The sequence below is a fragment of the Pseudogymnoascus destructans genome, assembly GCF_001641265.1.
Source record: "Pseudogymnoascus destructans isolate 20631-21 unplaced genomic scaffold scaffold_26, whole genome shotgun sequence".
In the NCBI taxonomy this organism is placed as follows: domain Eukaryota; kingdom Fungi; phylum Ascomycota; class Leotiomycetes; order Thelebolales; family Thelebolaceae; genus Pseudogymnoascus; species Pseudogymnoascus destructans.
Genome location: NW_020167545.1, coordinates 201,442 through 225,286, shown reverse-complemented (window position 1 = coordinate 225,286; position 23,845 = coordinate 201,442). Strand labels below are relative to the sequence as shown.

The window sequence follows — 23,845 nt, the reverse complement described above, 5'->3', positions numbered from 1 at the left end:
CCCCCCTTTTCCCTTCCTAGGTTCCCTCTCACAGAGCTTTCAGTCACAGTAACCATAACGTATTCCTGAGCTGCACAAGAACCATTCTTTTAATACCATAATATATAAACTTAGCTATTACTAATAAATACCATAAGATCTCGCAATAAAATCGCTTTCTCCCTTTTCTCCCAGAACCCGCCAGGAGAACCCGCCGCCATAAGCGCGCTTGCTCTCAACAAATCCCAAACATATATCTCACACCCCCATCGCGGCACCCATAACCACTAACCTCTCCCCCGGTCAACTCCTAACCCCTTTAACACCCCCTCCACCCGCCCATCCCCATCCCATGCCCCCCCATACCACCCATTCCCATCGGTCCACAAGGTCCACAAGGACCGCACCCACACCCGCCCTGCTGCCCGGACTGGCCTCCCATCTGTCCTCCCATCTGTCCTCCCATCTGCCCCCCCATGCCTCCCATCATCCCGCCCATCTGCCCCCCCATCTGTCCCATCATCCCCGGCGAACAAGGCCCGCACCCCGCCATACCCCCATGGGTCCCCGCCATAGGCCCACACCCAATAGTTGTCTCAATCCCACCACTCTGACATAACCCCCCACCCGGTTGCATCGTAATCGATCCTCCCCCCGGAAGCATAATAGATCCCCCCCCCATCTGCCCCCCTATGCCGGGAATCATGATAGAACCCCCCTGATTCTGTCCGCCGCGAGTTTGTTGCTGCGGTGGCGGCTGTGCGAAAGTGGGTGGTTGAGGCTGGGAGAATGAGGGAGGGGGACGGGATTGTGTTTGTGGAGGCGGAGGGCGGGAGAGGGAGGGGGAAGGGCGTGATTGCGTTTGGGGTGGGGGAGGGCGGGTTTGTGTTTGTGTTTGAGTTTGGGAGGGGGTAGCGGCGTGGGCGTAGGCGCCGGTGAAGGGGTTGCGGAAGGACATTTTGTGTTGTTTTTGTGCGTAGGTGGTGGTGTTTGATGGAATGTTCGAGTGTAGCGGTGCAGAGAATTTGGGGTAGGGCATAGGTTTAGAAGGAGAAGACGACGTGATATAGGTGTTTGGGAGGGGTGGTGGGAATGGGAAGGAGAATAAAGGGATTCACAACGACGGGTAGGAAGGTAATCACATCCATTAACTGCAACTCATACACCATATGCGGAATAAATCAACGTAATTGCCATTCATCACCCCCACCCCCGCAGAACGCCCCTCTCCCCCCTTTTCAGCGCCGCCTAAACTCCACCATCGGCCCATCCTTCAAACTCGTAAACGAATCCCTCAACTGATACTCCGCCTGCCTCTCTCTCCCCTCCCCCATCCCCCTCCCTCCCTCCCCCACCCTCGGCCCACCCGCAACCCTCATCTCAAAAGCCCACACCACCCTCCCCAACGCAATCATCAACTCCGTATACGCGAGCGCGCGCCCAATACACGCGCGCGGCCCAACACTAAATGCACAGAACGCGCTCTTCGCATTCGTCACGTCTTCGGCTGTCACATCCCCGGAGGCAATCCAGCGCTCGGGCTTGAAGGTGAAGGGGGAGGGGTAGTAGGCTGGGTTGTGGTGCACGGCGTAGTGGGAGGTGCCCACGTCGACACCGGCGGGGATGTGGTGTCCGTCGATGTCGATTCCTCTCCCTAGGACTTCGCGGGGGAGGATGCCGCCGACTGGGGGGCTGAGGCGCATGGACTCATCGAGGACGGCGCGGAGGTAGGTGCAGGAATTGAGAGTCGCGCCGGCGACGATTTCCTCCTCATCTGAAAAGGCCTTGCGGACTTCAGCCTGTACGGTCTGGAGAGCGGCGGGGTTGTGGACGAGGTAGAAGAATGCAGCTGCGAGAGCGGTGGAGGTGGTGTCTGAGCCGGCGATGATGAGGAGGTTGGACTCGCCCCAGAGCTCGGGGAGGGCGAAGCCCGCGCCGGTTTCGGGGTCTTTGGCTTTGAGGAGGTAGTAGAAGAAATCTTTGCGGTCGACGTCGGGGTTCTTCATGCGCTCGACGGATTGCGATTTGCTGTACGCCATGTAGCGTGCGCGGCCGGCGGCGAGGTGGGGGAAGAGCACGTGGTCGAGGTGGTATTCGTGGAGGAGGGGCATGGCGCCGCACTGGGGGGGTGTTAGTTGTGCTCTAAACGCTACTGAGATCTCATATCTCATGAGTGGGGGGACCAACAATAAGATGGCGATGCGCCGCATTTCCAATAAGTTCAATCGCGAACCGGTTATCCTCCTTCTCTAACATGCCAAACGCCTTTCCAAAACAGAGATCCCCCATAACATCGAAGGTGAGATAATTACACCAATCAGCCATATTCTGGCCTAATCCCCATCCCTTCCTCTCCTGGCCAACAGTGGCAGAGCTCGCGCCTAGCCCCTCGGTGAAGGCGCGCACGTTCTGCAGAATATAGCGCTCCATGGCCTTCACGGCGCCGTCGGAGAAGGCGTGAGAGAGAACGCGGCGCTTGCGCGCGTGCTGCGCCTTGTCGATGCTGCTGTGCGTGTTGTAGGCGTGCTTGTTAGCGGGGAAGGCAGTGTAGAATTTGCCCTTTTGGACGGGGGAGTGGAAGCCGTAGATGCTATGGAGGGCAGTGGCCGTGTTGGTGGAGAGGCTGTTAGGGCCATAGCGGACGAAGGGGCCTGTAGGTGTTAGAGGAGAGGTTTGGTGAGGCTGGAGAGTGGGGACATACCGTATTTCTCGTGCATGAGGTAGAGGGAGAGATGGCGGTTTCCATGGTAGGCGTTGTATACTTGATGCCAATCTGTGATTTTTGCGAGGAAGGGACCTGGGTAGGAGGCCAGAGGGTGGAATGTGAGGCGGTAGAATGAGACGAGGAGGGCCTTTGGGAGACCTGGTTAGCTGGATAACAAGGACGAGGACGCGGCGATCTCGAGATCTGAAGCTGAGCAACCTACGTAGATAAAAAGCGATGCCACCAGTCCACCGAGGACCAGCATTGCTAGCCTCGTGGGCGCGACATCCTGTAGCTGAGCCAACATCTTGATGGCTGTCTTTTTCACCATGGAAGTTGATAACAGTGTAAAAGATGGTGCAAATGTGTCCTCGGATATATATATAATGCAATATACAACTGTGAATATCCGTCTCCAACCCTAGACCCCGCCGCGCTCCTTGACTACCCGTGTATCCATACCTTGGTATCTTACCCCAAGGTATACCGTGGTATACTGAAGTATAGACGCATCGGGGAGCTCACTAATCGCCATCTCCAGAGCTGTGATTCGACAATCCGCTCCCAACCCTCTCGCCGAGACACCCACTCCGGGCATAGGTTCCGTTCAATGGAAGAGCCTTAGTCGAGCTATTGTCAAGTCCTCGTCAAGTCATCTTCGTCGTCATCGCCGCAGTCCCGTGATTGGGTGGTTTGTCCCATTTACGAGGCGGCAGCAGCGGGCGGGTTGTGTCGGCATTGTGAATGGGGTGGTGGTTGGCAACTTGGCCGGGCAGAATCACGGGGTTGATCTTTGTTTTACAGCGGGGAAGGGAGAGGAAAAGTGTAGAACTAGCAAAGTGAATCAATCCACTTCTGCTGTAGTTCTTATACCCCCTTAGCTTTCTGGACTCGAGAGTCTGATCTCGAGTGCCAATGCTACTTTTTGTCTCTTATTGTAGCTTAAAGTATGAGGTTTATATAGTGGTTTTTTTTGTCGTGGCCGACCGACCTATTGGTCTAGCGAAAGCAGCATATAACGTACATGCATAGCGAGCGGGCCAGCATAGTGAACGGGCCACTCCACCCACTTTTCACAACTTCTTACCTCTAACATCAATTTTCACAACCATCAAAGATGGAATGTTCTTCAAACGAAAGCCGTATTGTCCTTGCTCTCGAGGCATTAAAAAGAGACCCTAATCTCTCGATTCGAGCTGCAGCTAAAGTCTACCAAGTTGCCCGTACGACCCTCGAATGCCGACAAGCTGGACGGAAATCACGACGCGATATCTCTGCCAACTCGAGGAAGTTGACCAATTTAGAAGAGAAGGTGCTTGTCGATCGGATACTCGACCTAGATTCGCGAGGATTTCAGCCCCGGCTTGAAGACGTTCGAGAAATGGCCGATCGCCTCCGTACGGACCGTGATGCATCGCATGTTGGACCACGATGGGCAGAGAACTTTGTCAAGCGCAACCCTGAGCTTACCACGCGTTTTCGGCGTCGAATCGATTACCAGAGGGCCCAATGCGAAGATCCGGACGTAGTAAATGCGTGGTTCCGGCTTGTACAGAACATGATTGCTAAGTATGGCATCCAAGAGGAGGATATCTATAACTTTGACGAGACTGGGTTTCTAATGGGCATGCTCTCGAGCGCAAAGGTTGTTACAAGCTCCGAACGAAGTTCTCAGCCTCGTACGAAGCAGCCAGGCAATCGAGAGTTTGTTACAGTGATCCAGGGAGTATGCGCGACTGGCTGGACACTACCTCCGTACGTGGTTGTGAAGGGAAAATTCCACCTCACATCTTGGTATCAGAACGGCCGATTCCTGAGCGATTGGAGGATCCATACAAGTACCAACGGCTGGACTACAAATGAGATTGGTTTAGATTGGATCAAGCACTTTGATCAGTGCATGAAGGCTTGTACGAAAGGTGTTTATCGCCTCTTAGTCCTCGACGGCCATACAAGCCACCACTCTACCGAATTCGACGACTACTGCAAGACTAATAGTATCCTACCACTCTGTATGCCTCCCCATTCGTCTCATATCCTCCAGCCTCTTGATGTCAGTTGTTTTAGCCCGCTCAAGGCTTCGTATGGGAAGCAAATTGAGAAGATGATGCGGATGCAAATCACTCACATCACGAAGGACGACTTTTCCGACGCATTTTTAGAGGCCTTCAACATAGCTATGACTGAAAACAACGTACGAGCAGGCTTTAGAGCGACTGGTCTTGTCCCTCTCAACCCCGAAGCTGTGCTTTCCCAGCTAGATCCAAAGCCAATGACACCTGAGCCACTGAACACACGCCCAAGGACAGCTCAATCTTGGGTTACAAAGACCCCTAAGACAGCGTCCGAGATCACTCAACAGTCAACCACCATTAAGAATAAGATCGCTAGGCATCAAAATAGCTCCCCAACCCATATGTACGACGTGATTGACGCCCAGGCAAGAGGTATGTCGAAGAGCACACGAGCTTGTGTTGATGCGGGCTGAGCTAAAGGACCTTCGTACGGCAAATGAGGTACTTAGTAAACGCCGGAGGGCTAAAAAAGTACGTCTACGGGCAGGAGGATCACTTAGTATGCAGGAAGCAGAGGATCTGATAACTCAGAAGAATGTGGATGAGCAGTTGAAGGAGGAAACAAGTCGTGGTGGTCGTCGTACGGAGGGGGCTCAAGTACGCGCCCAGCACTGTAGCGTTTGCGGTGAGGCCGGTCATAATGCACGAACCTGTCAGGTAGTAGTAGTAACCTCTGAAGAAGAGGATTCTATATAGTTTCAATTGATTTGGCATTGTGGTTTAGACTGCGACCGTGGTAAAGAATGCATGTGGTGGTTTAGTGGCCCGTTCGCTATGCTGGCCCGCTCGCTATGCATGTACGTTAACGATAATCGTCGTGACCAAACTTTTCGCTTCGCTCAAGGTTGGAGTAACGCAAGAGGAAGCAAGTTGCGCCAACTCACAACTTGCATATGTTCACCGCTACTCTAGAGTGATGACATGTAATGAATCATAGAGGTTCGTAGGAGCTTTTAGAGCTATCGTTCATGCTCCTAGGCCTCTAGTTGGTAGAGATATGTCATGTGGTAGTATGAGTGATGTCATGTAATGAATCATAGAGGGTTGTAGAGATATTGTCATACTGACATTCGTTGCACTCAGTTTGCTATCAAACTCAAGAGCAAACTTAGAAATCTCCTCCTCAAACCTACAAGTCACCATACATATCTTGGCTTATCACACCAACAACAGAAGCAATACTACTCAACGATTGCTGCAAACTCTTCTACTACATCTGTTTATGCTACATACATCACGGCATATCATTTGGACACTCATTGAACAAGTTATTAAGAAAATCTCCTCCTTAAGGGGGTGGGTCAATACTACCACATGGCATATCTCTACCAACTAGAGGCCTAGGAACATGAACGATAGCTCTAGAAGCTTCTACAACCCTCTATGATTCATTACACGTCATCGCTCCTTAGTTACCCACAAGATTGGTTAAGTTATGACATAATTTGTCTATAGGTACTCTGACCTTGGACCTCCTTTTCACTTCCTATAGGCTAGGAACCCAAGAGATGGTTCTATGGGATTCTCTTACGTTCACTACATGATTAGCAAGCTAGTTGTGGGTCGCACTTGATTTCTAATACATTTACCAAGCCTGGTTAGTCATGGAAAGTCATGGAAAATGAGAGAACTACACTCCTTTGGCATAAATAGGATTGCCCTTTCCTTAAGAAAGGGCAAGCAGGCAATACAGTAAATCGACTAGCACATACTTCTACGTCTTTTCTAAGCTTCCAAGCATTGATCTTGTTATTCTCTGTTTTTGAAAAGTCAGTGAGGTGCTAACCTCTGACTTACCCCTGAGTTCTCAGACTCAACATTTGTTGCAACTTGTCTAAACCACTTCACCACATCATACACCTGATTGCTGCGTTGTGGAATAGTCTAAGCTACAACCCTTTGGCTCTGTTTCCTAAGACAGTGTGTTGTCTTAGTAAATTCATCCCTTCCTTGGGTGGCTAGATTCTCATATCTGGTGCACCCACCATTACACCTTGCCTGCTTCAAGCTTCAACTATTTCTATAGCAGCACTTCGATACTACAATGGAGGACGACCAAGCTCCTACAACTACTGCTGAACAGCAGATGCAACAACTGTTTGCCTTTATACAAACTATAGCAAACAAACTTGAGAATTTGGAAAACACCTTTCAAGCCAACACTTCAGCAACACAATCTTCAACTCAGACACATCATACAGAGCTTCCCACAGCTCCTCTGGCTATTTCGAGTACCCCAGGTGCACTTCCTAAAGTGCAAACACCAGATTTATACCATGGAGACAGGAGGAAGTTGAAGGGATTTCTTATGCAACTGGACATCTACTTCACCCTCAGGCCTCATCAGTTCACCTCAGATATTCAGAAGATATATTTCGCTGCCAGCTACCTCCGTGGATCTGCATTCAACTTCTTTGAGCCATATCTTAGAAGACTTAGTGGCAACAACCAAAATACCACTACACCTTTGATTACCTCTTATGACCAGTTTCAAGAGGAACTTACCAGGACCTTTGGAGACATCAACGAAACTGCTACAGCAGAAAGAGAGCTACAGAAGCTATGTCAAAAGACCTCTGCTGCTCAGTATACAACAGAATTTAGGAGAATCACTTCTCACTTGACTTGGAATGAAGAAGCCTTAGTCTTCACTTACTACCAAGGGCTCAAGAGCTCTATTAAGGATGAACTCAGCAAAGAAGAACGCCCTACAACACTTCAAACGCTTATAGAGAAAGCTGTCAGACTTGATGATAGGCTTTTTGAAAGAAGAAAGGAGAAGAACCAAGACTGGCATCCAACAAGAAATTTCAACAATTACACCTCTACACCAACTGCTAAGGACTCAGCACCTGAACCTATGGACTTAGACGCCTCTATAAAGAGATCTACAGCAAATCCAGCACCTCAGCCTACAAGAAGCCCTCAAAAACTGAAAAGGGGTAAACTTACTCCTCAAGAAAGAAAACACAGAATGGTCAACAACCTTTGTTTATACTGTGGCAAAGGGGGGCACAGAATTCAGGAGTGCTATTCAGCACGGGGGAGTGCTGAATCAAAACATATAGCAGCCTCAGACACAGTCACAGCTGCTATTCCTAAAAAACTTGAAAAATCCCCACCAGGCACAACTTCAACTGAGACTACAACTTCTCCCCTAGACAACAAAGATGTGTCGATGGTGCTTTCTCAGAGTCTCACACACCTGTTAATCCCTATTCAACTCCATTTCAAACAACAGGTGTTGTCTACAAGGGCTATGATAGACTCAGGGGCAACAGGCAACTTTATATCTCAAGACCTCATCTTGACACACCAGTTACCTACAATTCCCAAACGCACTCCAGAGTTGCTCCGAGTCATTGATGGAACTCCTATCAGTTCAGGTTCCATTACCTGCAACACCCCAGTACTCAAACTTGAGATTCCCCTAGGAAAATCAACATTTTCAGACACCATCTCTTTAGATGTTATACCAATGAAGTACCCAGTTATCCTAGGTCTTCCATGGCTTCAAAGGCATGATCCAACTATCAATTGGAAGCATTTATCGCTTGGGTTTAGCTCAAATCCTGAGCTCAATACTGAAAAAACCCTTCAAGCCTCAGTTACCCCTATTCAGGTCCAAGACTCAAACTTGTCCCAGATCAAGGATTTTGACCAAACTATGGACGATATATCATCTCTGATATGGGTGAAACCTTTCCAACCTGTCCTGGAGATAGCAGCTACTTCAGATTTGGAGAAATCATCTCAGGAGGTCATTTTGCCTTTAGCATACCAAGACTACCAACATCTTTTTGACAAGGCAAAGGCATCAATTCTGCCAAAGCACCAGCCTTATGACCATGAGATACCACTCGCAAAAGGCTCAATGCCTCCCTACGGCCCTATCTACTCTCTATCTGAATTAGAGCTGAAAACTCTCAGAGAATACCTAGATGAGAACCTTAGTTCTGGCTTTATCAGACCTTCTTCCTCACCAGCAGGAGCTCCTATTCTCTTTGTCAAGAAGAAAGATGGCTCCTTGCGTCTCTGTGTTGATTATAGGGGCCTTAATGCAGTCACTGTTAAAAACAGATATGCTTTACCCCTTATCCCTGAGCTCATGGATAGGCTCTCTTCAGCAAAGATCTTTACCAAGTTAGATCTCAGGGGAGCTTATAACCTGATACGCATCAAGGAAGATGATGAGTGGAAGACAGCATTTAGAACACGCTATGGTCATTTTGAATACCAATGCCTTTTGGGCTTGCCAATGCACCTGCTTCTTTCCAAGCTCTCATGAATGATATTCTAAGACCTTACTTGGATATCTTTGTTGTTGTCTACTTAGACGACATTCTTATATACTCTTTAGACACTCAAGAGCATGTTCTACATGTTAGACAAGTCTTAGAGAAGCTATCTCAAGCACAACTCTTTTGCAAACTTGAGAAATGTCTTTTCCATATGTCTCAAGTTGATTTCTTGGGACATAGAATTTCAACAGAAGGCATTCAGATGGATCCTGAAAAGACAAAAGCAGTACAAACGTGGCCTATTCCTTCCAGCATTAAAGAGGTTCAGTCTTTCCTTGGGTTTGCCAACTATTACAGGAGGTTTATACCAAGATATACATCCTTGGCTTTACCCCTTACTCAATTACTTCACAAGGACACTTTGTATCACTGGGATAAGACACAGCAAGATGCTTTCGATGCTCTTAAAGGAGAATTCAAAGAAGGGAAAATGTTACTACACTTTAACCCCTTGAAACCTGCCACTCTTGAGACAGATGCCTCAGATTTTGCCATTTCTGGAATCTTATACCAAGCTCCAAAAGACAAACAAGAAGAGCTACAGCCTGTGGCATTTTACTCAAGAAAGCTATCAGCAGCCGAACAAAACTATCCCATTACAGACAAGGAACTGCTTGCCATAGTATGTTCTCTAAAGCATTGGAGATGCTACCTTGAAGGGGCAAACTATCCTATCACTATTTACAGTGACCATTCAAATCTCTTGACCTTTACAACCACTAAACAGCTCAATCGACGACAAGCAAGGTGGTCTGAACAACTAGGAGGTTTTGACTTTGTTATAAAACATGTCTCAGGGGCCAAGAATCAAAGAGCAGATCTCCTCTCAAGAAGACATGACTACCAAGATTCTGCTAAAACAAGCAATACAAAGGCCCTGCTAGACTCTACAAAGCTTATAGCAGCATCTTTAAGCAACCCTCGCACTACAGAGGACTTAGAGGGAAACTTATCCCCTCAAGACCAAGTTGCCCCCATTACCTCTTCTCAGGAACCAGAGACCTTTAAAGACTATACACCCTCAGCAACACTTCTTAAAGCATTCAAAGATGCTTACAACCATAATCCCTTTGCGAAAAGAACTTTGGAATACCTCCAGAAGAAAGGTTCCTCTCTTGAGAAAGTTGGACTACAGAATTTCTCAAAAAATCAGCATGGACTTCTCTTATTCAAGAACTATATCTATGTCCCAAGGGATAAACGATTACAGCTACACCTCCTACAGCAGTTCCATGATGCTCCAGCTGCAGGGCACTTTGGCTTTGCAAAAACTTATGAACTTCTAACAAGAAAGTTCTACTGGCCTAGTCTAAGGACTACTCTTCAAGACTATATATCTTCTTGCACTACTTGCAACTTGAACAAACCTACACGGCAAAAGCCCTATGGCCTCTTGCAGCCTCTACCTATACCAGAACGCCCATGGGACTCCATATCCATTGACTTTATAGTCAAGTTGCCTCCTTCTATCCCAAAAGGGGGTGCTACCCCTTATGACTCTATCCTTGTGGTGGTAGAAAGGCTCACAAAAATGGCACACTTTGAGCCTTGCAATGAGACTATCACAGCTTCTGAACTTGCGTGGCTATTCCTCAAGGTGGTCTTTAAATATCATGGAATTCCTGGACACTGGATCTCAGATAGGGGAGCAGTTTTCACTTCAAACTTTTTTAAGGAGTTCTCTAAACTCTTAAACATGGAACAACGCTTCTCTACAGCTTATCACCCTCAAACAGATGGCCAGACAGAGAGAGTCAACTCTGTACTTGAACAATATCTAAGAATTTATACAAACTATGCTCAAGACAACTGGGCAGATCTTCTCCATCTTGCAGAATTTGCTTACAACAACACAGTCTCTAACACCACAAAAGAGACACCTTTCTATGCAAACTATGGTTATCACCCTAGGTTTGAAGTGGCAGAACTGAATTGTCCTGAAAATTTCAAAAACCCTTCTGCTACTGAAAGAATCATCTACCTTAAGGGCCTCCAGGACTATCTCAAGGTTCAAATACAGCGTGCACAAGACGAGCAGGCTCAGGCCTTTAACAGGGGGGTGGTTGCACCACAATTCAAAGTTGGTGATCAAGTCTTTTTGTCTAGAAGACATATCACAACTACTAGACCTTCAGACAAACTTGATACTAAAAGACTTGGACCTTTTAAGATCACAAGGACTATTGGCAAGAATGCTTTCGAGCTTGCATTACCACCTACTTGGACTATCCATAATGTCTTCCATGCATCTCTCTTGTCTAAGGCACAAGAAAGTTCCTTAAGACCACTTCAGTCTCCTCCACCTCCTGTTCTGATCTTGGATCAACCAGAATATGAAGTAGAGTCTATCCTTGACAAAAAGACACTTAGAGGTCAGGACTACTTCCTCGTTAAGTGGAAAGGCTATCCTACAAGTGACAACACTTGGGAGCCTAAGAGAAATCTAAAAAATGCATCTAAGCTCATTCTAGAATTTCTTTCTAAGAAAGCCACCTGGCTAAAGGGCAAGCAGACAGCCCACAAACGTCCTTAAAAGGGGGATCAGGTCATACTGACATTCGTTGCACTCAGTTTGCTATCAAACTCAAGAGCAAACTTAGAAATCTCCTCCTCAAACCTACAAGTCACCATACATATCTTGGCTTATCACACCAACAACAGAAGCAATACTACTCAACGATTGCTGCAAACTCTTCTACTACATCTGTTTATGCTACATACATCACGGCATATCATTTGGACACTCATTGAACAAGTTATTAAGAAAATCTCCTCCTTAAGGGGGTGGGTCAATACTACCACATGGCATATCTCTACCAACTAGAGGCCTAGGAACATGAACGATAGCTCTAGAAGCTTCTACAACCCTCTATGATTCATTACACGTCATCGCTCCTTAGTTACCCACAAGATTGGTTAAGTTATGACATAATTTGTCTATAGGTACTCTGACCTTGGACCTCCTTTTCACTTCCTATAGGCTAGGAACCCAAGAGATGGTTCTATGGGATTCTCTTACGTTCACTACATGATTAGCAAGCTAGTTGTGGGTCGCACTTGATTTCTAATACATTTACCAAGCCTGGTTAGTCATGGAAAGTCATGGAAAATGAGAGAACTACACTCCTTTGGCATAAATAGGATTGCCCTTTCCTTAAGAAAGGGCAAGCAGGCAATACAGTAAATCGACTAGCACATACTTCTACGTCTTTTCTAAGCTTCCAAGCATTGATCTTGTTATTCTCTGTTTTTGAAAAGTCAGTGAGGTGCTAACCTCTGACTTACCCCTGAGTTCTCAGACTCAACATTTGTTGCAACTTGTCTAAACCACTTCACCACATCATACACCTGATTGCTGCGTTGTGGAATAGTCTAAGCTACAACCCTTTGGCTCTGTTTCCTAAGACAGTGTGTTGTCTTAGTAAATTCATCCCTTCCTTGGGTGGCTAGATTCTCATATCTGGTGCACCCACCATTACAGATATGCTATGTGGTAATATTGGCCCAGTAACTAAGGAGCGATGACGTGTAATGAATCATAGATGGTTGTAGCAATCGTTGAGTAGTATTGCTCTTGTTGTTGGTGTGATAAGCCAAAATATGTATAGTGACTTGTAGGTTTGAGGAGGAGATTTCCAAGTTTGCTCTTGAGTTTGATAGCAAACTGAGTGCAACGAATGTCAGTATGACATTACCCCCGTGTTGGGGTAGCTGCTGTTGCTGAGCTTGCTGCTGCCGTCGAGCTGCTCGGGCAATACTCGACCGTATTGACGATCGCGCGACCTTGAAAAGTCGACTGGCAGTAGTCGCAGATTCTGAGGGGTTCTCTGCTAGCCATTTACAGGCATTTGATAGTGGAGTCTCTTCCATTAAATAAATTGGATTAAATTACTATATAAAATACTACGTGTGGCTATGGTAAAGGTCTCCTTTTACTTCCTATAGGCTACGAACCTAAGAGATGGTTCTATGGGATTCTCTTATGTCGACTACAGTTACCAAGCCTGGTAATCATGGAAAGTCTTGGAAAATGAGAGAACTACACTCCTTTAGCATAAATAGGATTGCCCTTTCCTTAAGAAAGGGCAAGCAGACAATACAGTAAATCGACTATCACATACTTCCACGTCTTTTCCACGCTTCCAAGCATTCATCTTGTTACTCCTTGTTTCTGAAAAGTCAGTGAGGTGTTAACCTCTGACTTACCCCTGAGTTCCCAGACTCAACATTTGTTGCAACTTGTCTGAACCACTTCACTACATCACACACCTGATTGCTGCGTTGTGGAATAGTCTAAGCTACGACCCTTTGGCTCTGTTTTCTAAGACAGTGTGTTGTCTTAGTAAATTCATCCCTTCCTTGGGTGGCTAGATTCTCACATCTGGTGCACCCACCATTACAACAGAGCTCTTCTTGCTCTCCGACTCTGGATTTACTAATAGCCAGCTTGCTCTCCGGTATCTACAGCACTTTGCGCAGCATACAGCTCAATATGATAATGGAGAGCCGAAGGTTCTACTGCTTGACTCTCACATTAGCCATACAAGCGATGATTTTATCATTGCAGCTGAAGAACACAACATTATCATATATACCTTCCCATCACATCTTACACACATTTTACAGCCATTAGACGTTGGGATATTCCAGCCTTATAAGCACTGGCACCGAGAAGCTGTGCTTGCAGCTATAAGGCATATGGATATTACCTATGACCTCCAGTCCTTTATGCGGGATCTCACTCGCATGCGGGAGCAGACCTTTAAGGAGTCTACTATAATATCCGCTTTTCAGAAAGCTGGTATTTGGCCGGTTAGCTGTGCTGTAGCTCTTGCAAAACTACGTATGTACTCACAGCCTACTATAGAGCCTACACCTATGCCTATACCTACTCTACCAATCCGAGTTTCTACACCTAAACCCACGACTTTTAGGGGGGTAGAAGAGGGGCTATAGCACTGGAAACAGCGGGTTCCAGAAGGCTTTAGTAGCCCCTCGAAGCAGAGCTACAGGAATTGGCTTACTGTAATGGTGGGTGCACCAGATGTGAGAATCTAGCCACCCAAGGAAGGGACGATTTTACTAAGACAACACACTGTCTTAGAAAACAGAGCCAAAGGGTTGTAGCTTAGACTATTCCACAACGCAGCAATCAGGTGTGTGATGTAGTGAAGTGGTTCAGACAAGTTGCAACAAATGTTGAGTCTGGGAACTCAGGGGTAAGTCAGAGGTTAACACCTCACTGACTTTTCAGAAAATCAAGGAGTAACAAGATGAATGCTTGGAAGCGTGGAAAAGACGTGGAAGTATGTGATAGTCGATTTACTGTATTGCCTGCTTGCCCTTTCTTAAGGAAAGGGCAATCCTATTTATGACAAAGGAGTGTAGTTCTCTCATTTTCCATGACTTTCCATGACTAACCAGGCTTGGTAAATGTATTAGAAATCAAGTGCGACCCACAACTAGCTTGCTAATCATGTAGTGAACGTAAGAGAATCCCATAGAACCATCTCTTGGGTTCCTAGCCTATAGGAAGTGAAAAGGAGGTCCAAGGTCAGAGTACCTCTAGATAAATTATGTCATAACTTAACCAATCTTGTGGGTAACTAAGGAGCGATGACGTGTAATGAATCATAGAGGGTTGTAAAAGCTTCTAGAGCTATCGTTCATGTTCCTAGCCTCTAGTTGGTAGAGATATGCCATGTGGTAGTATTGGCCCACCCCCTTAAGGAGGAGATTTTCTTAATAACTTGTTCAATGAGTGTCCAAATGATATGCCGTGATGTATGTAGCATAAACAGATGTAGTAGAAGAGTTTGCAGCAATCGTTGAGTAGTATTGCTTCTGTTGTTGGTGTGATAAGCCAAGATATGTATGGTGACTTGTAGGTTTGAGGAGGAGATTTCTAAGTTTGCTCTTGAGTTTGATAGCAAACTGAGTGCAACGAATGTCAGTATGACACTTACCGGCACTGAAAAGGTAGTAGTAGCCGGCCAACCCCAGGAGCTTGACCTGCGTACTGTACGGCGGCAGGTCGAGGAGTCCAAAAAGCGGGCAAGCCGAAGTAGGGCCCGCCTTCAATTTGGAGGCGAGCTCTCTGCTGACCGAGCCCACGAGCTTCAGGCTGAAAAAGCTGATTGTTTAGCCCAGAAGCTCCAGGCCAAAGAAGCCCGGATGGCCCGCCAGGCTATCAACTGGGCCCGCAAACAGCTCCGTAGAGCTGGAATTGAGGCCCGGAAGCAGGAACGCCTCCGGAAAAAGAGGGTGGCATTCTACACTAATGCCAGCCTCCCAATTCCTCTAGAGTGGGAGGACCCAATACCTGACCCGGAAGCCTCTGAAAGTGAGGGCGAGGAGGAGTATGAGATTGCGGGCAAGTGTGGGAGCGAACGTGGGAGTGAGGATGGGAGCGAGCGTGGGAGTCAAAGTGATAATTCAATAGAGTAGGCAGATTATGTACCTTTACATACAAATTACTATGGGCTAGTACTTACTCTCAAAATCATGAGTTGGCGCAACTTGCTTCCTTCTCGCGTGAAGTGGCGCATGTTGCTTACTCCAACCTTGAGTGAAGCGAAAAGTTTGGTCACGACGATTATGCTCTGTACATCCCGGGCTCATAACCAGAGCAATTTAGATTTGCTGTAACGCTGCTCCATTTCTAGCCATAGTAGGAAACATAAACCCTAGTAGGCTTGGCATCATAATTGCCTAATTAGGATAGCGGCTGCTACACTGTAGCAGGTAGGGTTACTATCCATAAGTAGTTAGCTATATAGCCATGTCATAACTTGTGAGTTTGATTCTCTCTAGAACACAAAGCACAACTCTCTCTCAAGAGTTGTCTCTAGTGTAATCGTTTGTTTCCAAACCACCGCCTGGAGGCGGTTGGCGAAAGCGATCCTTGCTGCGAAAGCGATCCTTGCTCTCTCGGCAAACGCGAGCACGTCCAATGCGACATCAGGACAACGCGACTATCTGGACAACAATTGACACGTAAAGTTACAATCATGTCAATTGATATAGCTAGAAATGAAGCTATTCAAAAAGCAATTGATTTCCTAAATCAGAACCCAATGGAGACTATCGCCGCAGCAGCTAGAATCTACCATGTACTCCCAACCACACTCCGTATGCAACGCATGGCGCAACGCCAACCACCAAAGCCTCACGGAGGTAAGAACAGAATACTTTCAGATATACAAGTTATAGCTATACAAAGATACATTCAACGGTCATATGAAAATGGGTACGGTGCAACGAAGCCAATGGTGTTTAATGCTATCTGCCAACTACTAGCAGCTGAAATCCCGACGCATCCACCACCGTCTCAACGGTGGTTCCAGACTTGGATTAAGACTCAACATGAGACTTTCCACACCATTAAAACCCAGCCAATTGAAGCAGCACGTGTTGCTTCTCATGATGTATCAGCTATCAAAGAATGGTTTCATGGATTCAAAGATGTGTGTAATCAATTAGATGTTACTGCAGCTAACATCTACAACTTTGATGAAGTTGGGTTCTGAGTGGGAATGAGCACCGGTGAACATGTGTTAGTGCCAACAGCAGTAAAGGAGGTACGTTATATGTACCCATCTTACATTATATTATTCTAATTTGTATAGCTTTATATACAAGCTCCAGAGAATTGTCAAAGTCTCACAATAATAGAGACAATTTCAGCTGCTGGCATTGTACTTCCACCGTTCCTAATAATTCAAGAAAAGCTTCATATGGAAAGTTGGTACCATGATAATCTACATGGTGATGAGAGAGTTGCAGTATCAGATTCAGGATATACAAACTCTGAGCTCGCAATGGAATATCTACAGCATTTTATTCAACATTCTGCACCCTCTACAAAGACGAAGTTGCTTATAATGGACTCTCACATTTCTCATGAAGTTCCAGAATTTATAATACTTGCACATCAAAACAATATACATTTACATGTATTTCCTTCTCACCTTACACATATACTACAACCTCTTGATGTTACAGTATTTGCACTGTATAACCATTGGCACCGCCGTGCTATTCAACAAGCAATTCAGAATTTTGATGTTGACTATAATGTTATTTCATTCTTCCGAGACTTACCTACAATCCGAACACAAACGTTTACAAAGGGAAACTGTATGAAAGCGTTTAGAGACTCTGGTATTTGGCCACCAAACTACGAGAAGATAGAAAAGAAAGTGGAAATATACGCAAAACCAGCACTTTTAGAAACACCAAGGCAAGCAATCCAAGCAAGTCAAGATCTTTCAAATTGGAGTCAAAGATTTGAAGAGATTCTTAGTTCACCATCACGGCAAAAGTGGACATCTTCTTATACAGAGATTCAAGTACAGTTAACAGAAAGTACTTTGGTTACCTCAGAGCTTATGCAAATTACTACTATTATGTCTGAGCAAAGACAACGGAAAGTTAGAAGCAGAAAATCTATTCAAAAGGGTGGAGCTGTTACAGTTGAACAAGCACGGAAGAAGATTCATACGAAGATAGTAAAGGAGCAAGAGAGAGAAGAAGCAAGAGAGAGAAGAGAGAGAAAGCGCATGGTTAACCTTGAGTATAAGCTGCAGCTCCATGCTGGCATTGATGCACGGAGAGCGGAACGGGTATTGCCCTTTCCTTAAGAAAGGGCAAGCAGACAATACATTAAATCGATTATCACATACTTCTATGTCTTTTCCAAGCTTCCAAGCATTGATCTTGTTATTCCTTGTTTCTGAAAAGTCAGTGAGGTGCTAACCTCTGACTTATCCCTGAGTTCTCAGACTCAACATTTGTTACAACTTGTCTAAACCGCTCCACGACATCATATACTTGATTGCTGCGTTGTGGAATAGTCTAAGCTACAACCCTTTGGCTCTGTTTCCTAAGACAGTGTGTTGTCTTAGTAAAACCATCCCTTCCCCTGGGTGGCTAGATTCTCACATCTGGTGCACCCACCATTACACAGAGCGGAAGAAGGAAGGGTTGAAATCAAAATTTACGGTATAGTAAGGATCAAAGTGATAGTAGTAGCGATAGTGGCAGTAGCGATAGTGATAGTAGTTCTATTGATTTTATGTTTTAATTATATAGTTATATAGTTGCTATATAAGGCGTCTTTTTCTTCGTTTTATGTGTTGCACATCTTGCTGTCGCACGCACAACTTGCTGTTGCCACCTAATTTTGAGGTTGCTGCATCACTGAACGCTCCAATATAACCAGGGTGAGCAACTCAAGCCGACTCATGAGTTAGAGGCCCGACTCAGACTCATGAGTTAGCTAACTCAACCCGACTTAGACTCATGAGTGTTGGTGGAAGGACAGAGAAATCTGTTCCTAGCTGGCTGTGCACGGCGGTCCATCATCGGGCTTTTGGGTAACACCAGTATATGCAGCTACCCACAGCCAGCTAATCAAGAAAGACTCTCCGATGTTCAGCCTTGTTGCCTGTTGTCTGTTGTCTGCTTTGGCATCACTGCATACGATAGTGATAGTAGTTCTATTGATTTTATGTTTTAATTATATGGATTCACATCTCCCTGGAAGGGTTACGTAGACCATTAGCATCATTAGGTCTCTATAAGTAAGGCTGGGACCTCCTCTTATTGTTCTCATTGCGTCTCCTCTCTCCTCAAATCCCATCTCTCTCCTCGCCGTTCAAATCACTCCCCTCTGTCTTGCTCAATTTCACCACAATGACTGACGTCCCTGCTCCCCCAGCTGCTCATGAGAGTGCATTCTTCTTCATCCTCTCCCATTTCGCCAACAAACGCGCGTCGACCGAGCTTTCCATCTACAATGCTCTCCGCAGGGATTATCCGGAGTACGAAATCGTTGCCACCAAAGTCACCTATTGCCACCTTCTAAGCTTTGTGGAGTACAGGCTGGCGACGGCTACGCCCATACATGGTAACAACCATGATATCAGTCGGGTGTACAAGCCGCCAATGCAGCAAAATAAGAAAAAAAAACGCTGACGGCAAGTTAAAGAACGAGGTCCGGGTTGGGCTTTGGGAGTATGTGTGGGAAGGGAACGAGTATCTCTATTACCACGTAGAGTATGAATCCAGTGCATATGGTACGAAAGAGGCCGTCGTCTACCTCCTCAGTCGCAAATGGCCACTAGGTGCGAACCCCGAGACCACCCCCGAGGCCATCACCGCCGCCTCAGAAGCAGCAAAGCAACAGATCGACAAATTGCTCATGGCCGTAGGAAAATGGAGCGCCGACGTGCACAGCGAGATCTACGTCTTCGACAACTCCACCTGGCGCAAAGACCGAAAACTCTACCTCAGCGTCATGGGCACAAAGTGGTCGGATGTGATCCTCTCCCCCTCCCTCAAAGACGGCATCATCACCGACATCACCACCTTCTTCGACTCGGAGGAAATGTACACCTCCCTCAACATCCCCTGGAAGCGCGGTACCATCCTTCACGGCACCCCTGGAAACGGGAAGACGCTGAGCATCAAGGCCCTTATCAATACCCTGCAGACCGGCGAGCGCAAGATCCCTAGTCGTACGTTAAGAACCTCGATAACTGCTCGTATGGCCCGAAACACAGTATTCGCGAGATCTTCAGTCGCGCGCGCACATTGGCGCCGTGTCTACTTATCTTTGAAGACCTCGATTCGCTCGTACGAAAATCCGCGCGTACTTCCTCAATGAGGTCGATGGCCTCGAATCAAACGATGGAATCTGTATGATCGGCTCCACGAACCACCTCAACAAGCTCGACCCCGCCATCGCCAAGCGACCTAGTCGGTTCGATAGGAAGTACCACTTGGGACTCCCTGGTGTGGCATAGCGAGAGGTATACTGCGCGTACTGGGGCAATAAATTGGAGGGGAAAGAGACGGTGACGGTGATGGTGACGACGCAGATGGCGAGTGTGTTGGCGGGGTTTACGAAGGGGTTTAGTTTTGCGTATTTTGAAGGAGCTGTTTTTGGCGTCCTTGGTGGCTGTGGCTACGAAGACAGAGGTGGAGCAGGCGGCTGGGGAGGCGGAGCCGGAGGTGGCGGAGAGTGCGTCGTCGGATAGTACCGTTGTTGTCGAGGCGGCTGATACGGTGATGGAGGGGGGTGGGGAGGCGAGTGAGGGTGCGGATAAGGTTAAGACTGAGACGACGGCGGGGGAGAAGAAGGTTAAGACTGAGACGACGGCGGGGGAGAAGAAGGAGAAGGAGAAAGAGAAGGTGGAGGTTGAGGCAGGATTTGAGCGGGAATATGGTTCCAGGGGTGATGAGGACGATAGTGACTAACAGCACACTCTCTGCGTAAAGCCGAAGGCACGAAGGCGTCGGGGAGAATGGCGATGATTCATGAGATGATGATGAGTAGTTGAGAAGTCTATGGTATTGTTTTCTTGTTTGCTTTTTGCTGGATGCTGGGCTTGGTGGATGGGATGAGAGTGGGTTTCGTTCTTATTTATGGCTGTTATGGCGGAGACAAGCATGTGGGACTGAGGGCTAAGAAGGCTTATACGACTTAACGACACAAAACCCTCTTCATAGCTTAGGATCATCTAATTTTTTTCATTCGCTTTCTCTATTCCATCTTACATCCGCCATCCCCCCCCCATCGATAAAACGCTTGCAATATTCCCACCCAAACACCAATACTCCATCATCACAAACATCCTGCTCCCCTCGCACCCCCCCTAATCCTCAGCCGGCAACACCCCACTCTCCCTCAAATCCCTCACCATCGCCTCTCTCACAATCTCACCACACAACTTCCTCACCGGATTCATCTTAACATCCATCTCCCCCGCCACCTCCCCGCCCCACCTCTTTCCCTCCCTAAAATCCGCTCTCGCCATCTCCTCCACCTCGTCCGCTGATTTGCTGCCCAGCACCTGCACCTGCACTGCTCCTTCACTCTTGCTACTGTCGGTCTCGAGCGTTCGCATCGTGGTTGAGGTTAAGAGGAGGACGGCGCCGCGCTGGGTGTAGGCCTTGGCTAGGATGTCGGCTTGGAGTCCTGTGGTTGTGGGCGTGCATAACCGGATTGCTTCGGCGAGATCGGTCATTATAGCGCTCTCATTCGCCGAAGCAACTGTGAGATCCGAGCCATGCAGCAACCGTAGCGCCTGGGCGCGATTGTTGTAGGCAGATGGATACGCAGGGTGTGCCTCAATGAGCGATGTCAGCTCGTCGATGGCGGTTTGGATTGTAGAAGGGGGGGGTGAAGCGGTGTTGAGAGGTTTTAGGGCTGAGGATTCGAGGGTTTGGATTTGCTGGAGGAGGGAGGTTGGGAAATTGGGGAGCCCAGGTGGTGGTGGTGGGGGGGGAGGGAGGCGGGGGCGGGGGGGTCGGAGGTGAAGAGGGAGGAGAGGATGGCGGAGTCGCGGGGGGTGAGGATGGACATTGGGACGGATGGTGTTGAGGAGGTGATAGAATGGCTGCGTGTGTTTCTGATAACTGGGTGTATCTCTGATGGCTCTGTGTATGCCCGATGGCTGTGTGTGGTTCTGGTGGTGGCGTGTAGCTCCAATTGCTCTGTATATATCTAGCAGTCCCGTGTAGCTGCAATATCCGTGTGTATCTCTGGTGTGAATATCCGCGAGGGCTTTGAGAGGTATGAATGATAAGAAGATAGAGGGTGTAGATGAAGTTATCAAATAAAATAAGAATATAACGTGGCGTAGAAGAAGCCTTAGCTAGTGACTTGCCTGCGCTTACCGGTTATTTATTTAACCCATTGTACCTCCCCCGCGAAATCCGGTGAAGAGTGACTTCGGCTTCCGTTGCGGCTTGCCTTCCATCTGTCAAAATGAAGCCATCGATAGAGTACTTAAGCATGTACTGCACTAACCCAATAACATCTAGCGCCAGCGGCTGCCGCACTTTGCCGCTTCTCCCCATCCCCCGCGTATGCTGCCGCGGTGCTATTCCGCAGTCGCTTAGTCACCCGAATCCGTCGCTTCAGGGCGGTTCCTCGCGGCATTATGGCCGACCACCCTCTTCGCCTTACACCGTTCCGCCCCTACCTCAGCGTCATGCGCATTTGGTCGGCGTGTTGGAAAGGGGAGTTGCTAAGGGCATGGCGGCCATGGGCGATACCTGGTGAAATCATACGGTAGTACATATATGTCTCTCTTGTTCATGATTTCAGTGAAACCTCTCATTTCAGACCATTCTCATTCGATACCATATCTTTTAATATCAATCTCCCATATTCATATATACTCCAAAAAGAGATCAAGAAGCTTCACCCTCTCTTGATACCATCATCACCCCCTCACAGGACCTGAAAAAATGGCCCCTCACGCCGAGCTCAGCTCGTCCCCCCCGACCGCGACTCCAGCCACATTTGCTCCTTCATCCACACAAGAAGCTTCCACATTAGACTACAGGGGCTACGGCCATGTGCACTGGTACGTCGGCAACGCAAAGCAGGCTGCGACCTACTACATCGCCCGCATGGGCTTCCACAAGGTAGCCTTCCGCGACCTGTCCACCGGCTCCCGCGCCATCGCCTCCTACGCCGTCCGCAACGGCAGCGTGACCTTCGTGCTCACCTCGCCGCTGCGCTCAGCCAGCCAGGCTGAGGACCCCAAGGACAAGAAGCTGCTCGCTGAGATCCAAGCGCATATGGAGAAGCACGGTGATGCGGTCAAGGATGTTGCGTTTGAGGTTGATGATGTGGATGAGGTGTATAACCAGGCTGTGAAGAACGGCGGGAAGAGCGTCTCGCCGCCGGAGACGGTAACGGATGAGTCTGGGAGCGTTAGAGTCGCGACGATTCAGACGTATGGTGAGACGACACATACTTTGATCTCGAGGAAGGAGTACAAGGGCGTCTTCCTGCCAGGATTCAAGGCTGCACCTGATGCCGAAGATCCCCTGAACACATTTCTTCCCAAGATCACTCTCGAGGCCATGGACCACTGCGTCGGCAACCAAGATTGGGACGAGATGGACAACATCTGCGAATAGTATGCCCCCCCCCCCCCCTTTTTCCCAACCCCTCACATCCACGAACCCCTTTTGCTAACACCCCCACCCAGCTACGAGCGCGTCCTCGGCTTCCACCGCTTCTGGTCCGTCGACGACAAAGACATCTGTACCGAGTTCTCAGCCCTAAAATCCGTCGTCATGGCCTCCCCCGACGAGCGCATCAAGATGCCCATCAACGAACCCGCGATCGGCAAGAAGAAGTCCCAGATCGAGGAGTACGTCGACTTCTACGGCGGGGCGGGCGTGCAGCACATCGCGCTACGCACAAAGGATATCATTTCCGCTGTTACGGCGCTGCGTGCGCGTGGGGTGGAGTTTATTACTATCCCGGAGAGCTACTATGTGGATATGAGGTTGAAGTTGAAGAAGCAGGGGATGACGCTTGAGGAGGACTTTGCGACTCTGCAGCGCTTGGGGATATTGATTGATTTCGATGAGGGGGGGTATCTGTTGCAGTTGTTCACGAAGCATTTGCTTGATCGCCCGACGGTGTTTATTGAGATTATTCAGCGCAACAACTTCGAAGGGTTTGGCGCGGGCAACTTCAGGAGTCTGTTCGAGGCGCTTGAGAGGGACCAGGAGGTGAGGGGGAATCTGGTTTGAGTGGTGGCTTTCTGGGCGATTTTTAGAGAAGCGGCTGAGGGGGTGATTTTCTTGGACATGAATTTTTGGGCTGGTGGTCACAAAGTGTAAATAAAGCATGGGGAGCAAGAATAAGGCATATAGTATCTACACGGAACTAGCATGAAATATGCCCTTAACTAGGTCAAGCAACTCAGTTGCCCCCTCTCCCCCTCTCTTCCTCCCTCTCTCCCCCTATCTTT

General features: G+C 47.9%; 4 protein-coding genes across 4 annotated transcripts; 2 read left to right on the top strand and 2 right to left on the bottom strand.

Annotated features, from left to right (window-relative positions):
* Positions 1 to 1,217: 1,217 nt before the first annotated feature.
* Positions 1,218 to 5,563, bottom strand: VC83_08446 (uncharacterized protein; the record flags this gene model as incomplete). The annotated part of the gene is made up of 3 exons (XM_024471998.1): positions 2,907 to 5,563; positions 2,681 to 2,831; positions 1,218 to 2,630 (listed from the first exon to the last, which is right to left on the bottom strand). The coding sequence occupies exon 3, from the start codon at positions 2,187 to 2,189 to the stop codon at positions 1,218 to 1,220; it is 972 nt and encodes a 323-aa protein (XP_024320436.1). The 5' UTR covers positions 2,190 to 2,630; positions 2,681 to 2,831; positions 2,907 to 5,563.
* Positions 5,564 to 18,966: 13,403 nt separating this feature from the next.
* On the top strand, positions 18,967 to 19,728 carry VC83_08445 (uncharacterized protein; the record flags this gene model as incomplete). The annotated part of the gene is made up of 1 exon (XM_024471997.1): positions 18,967 to 19,728. One exon carries the CDS (start codon positions 18,967 to 18,969, stop codon positions 19,726 to 19,728), a length of 762 nt encoding a protein of 253 aa, XP_024320454.1.
* A 991-nt stretch (positions 19,729 to 20,719) lies between these two features.
* VC83_08444 (uncharacterized protein) lies at positions 20,720 to 22,008 on the bottom strand (the record flags this gene model as incomplete). Its single annotated transcript, XM_024471996.1, has 2 exons — positions 20,720 to 21,298; positions 21,877 to 22,008. 2 exons carry the CDS (start codon positions 22,006 to 22,008, stop codon positions 20,720 to 20,722), a joined length of 711 nt encoding a protein of 236 aa, XP_024320455.1.
* Positions 22,009 to 22,024: 16 nt separating this feature from the next.
* VC83_08443 (uncharacterized protein) lies at positions 22,025 to 23,822 on the top strand. Its single transcript, XM_024471995.1, has 2 exons — positions 22,025 to 22,999; positions 23,072 to 23,822. Exons 1-2 carry the CDS (start codon positions 22,320 to 22,322, stop codon positions 23,622 to 23,624), a joined length of 1,233 nt encoding a protein of 410 aa, XP_024320433.1. The 5' UTR covers positions 22,025 to 22,319; the 3' UTR covers positions 23,625 to 23,822.
* Positions 23,823 to 23,845: the final 23 nt, after the last annotated feature.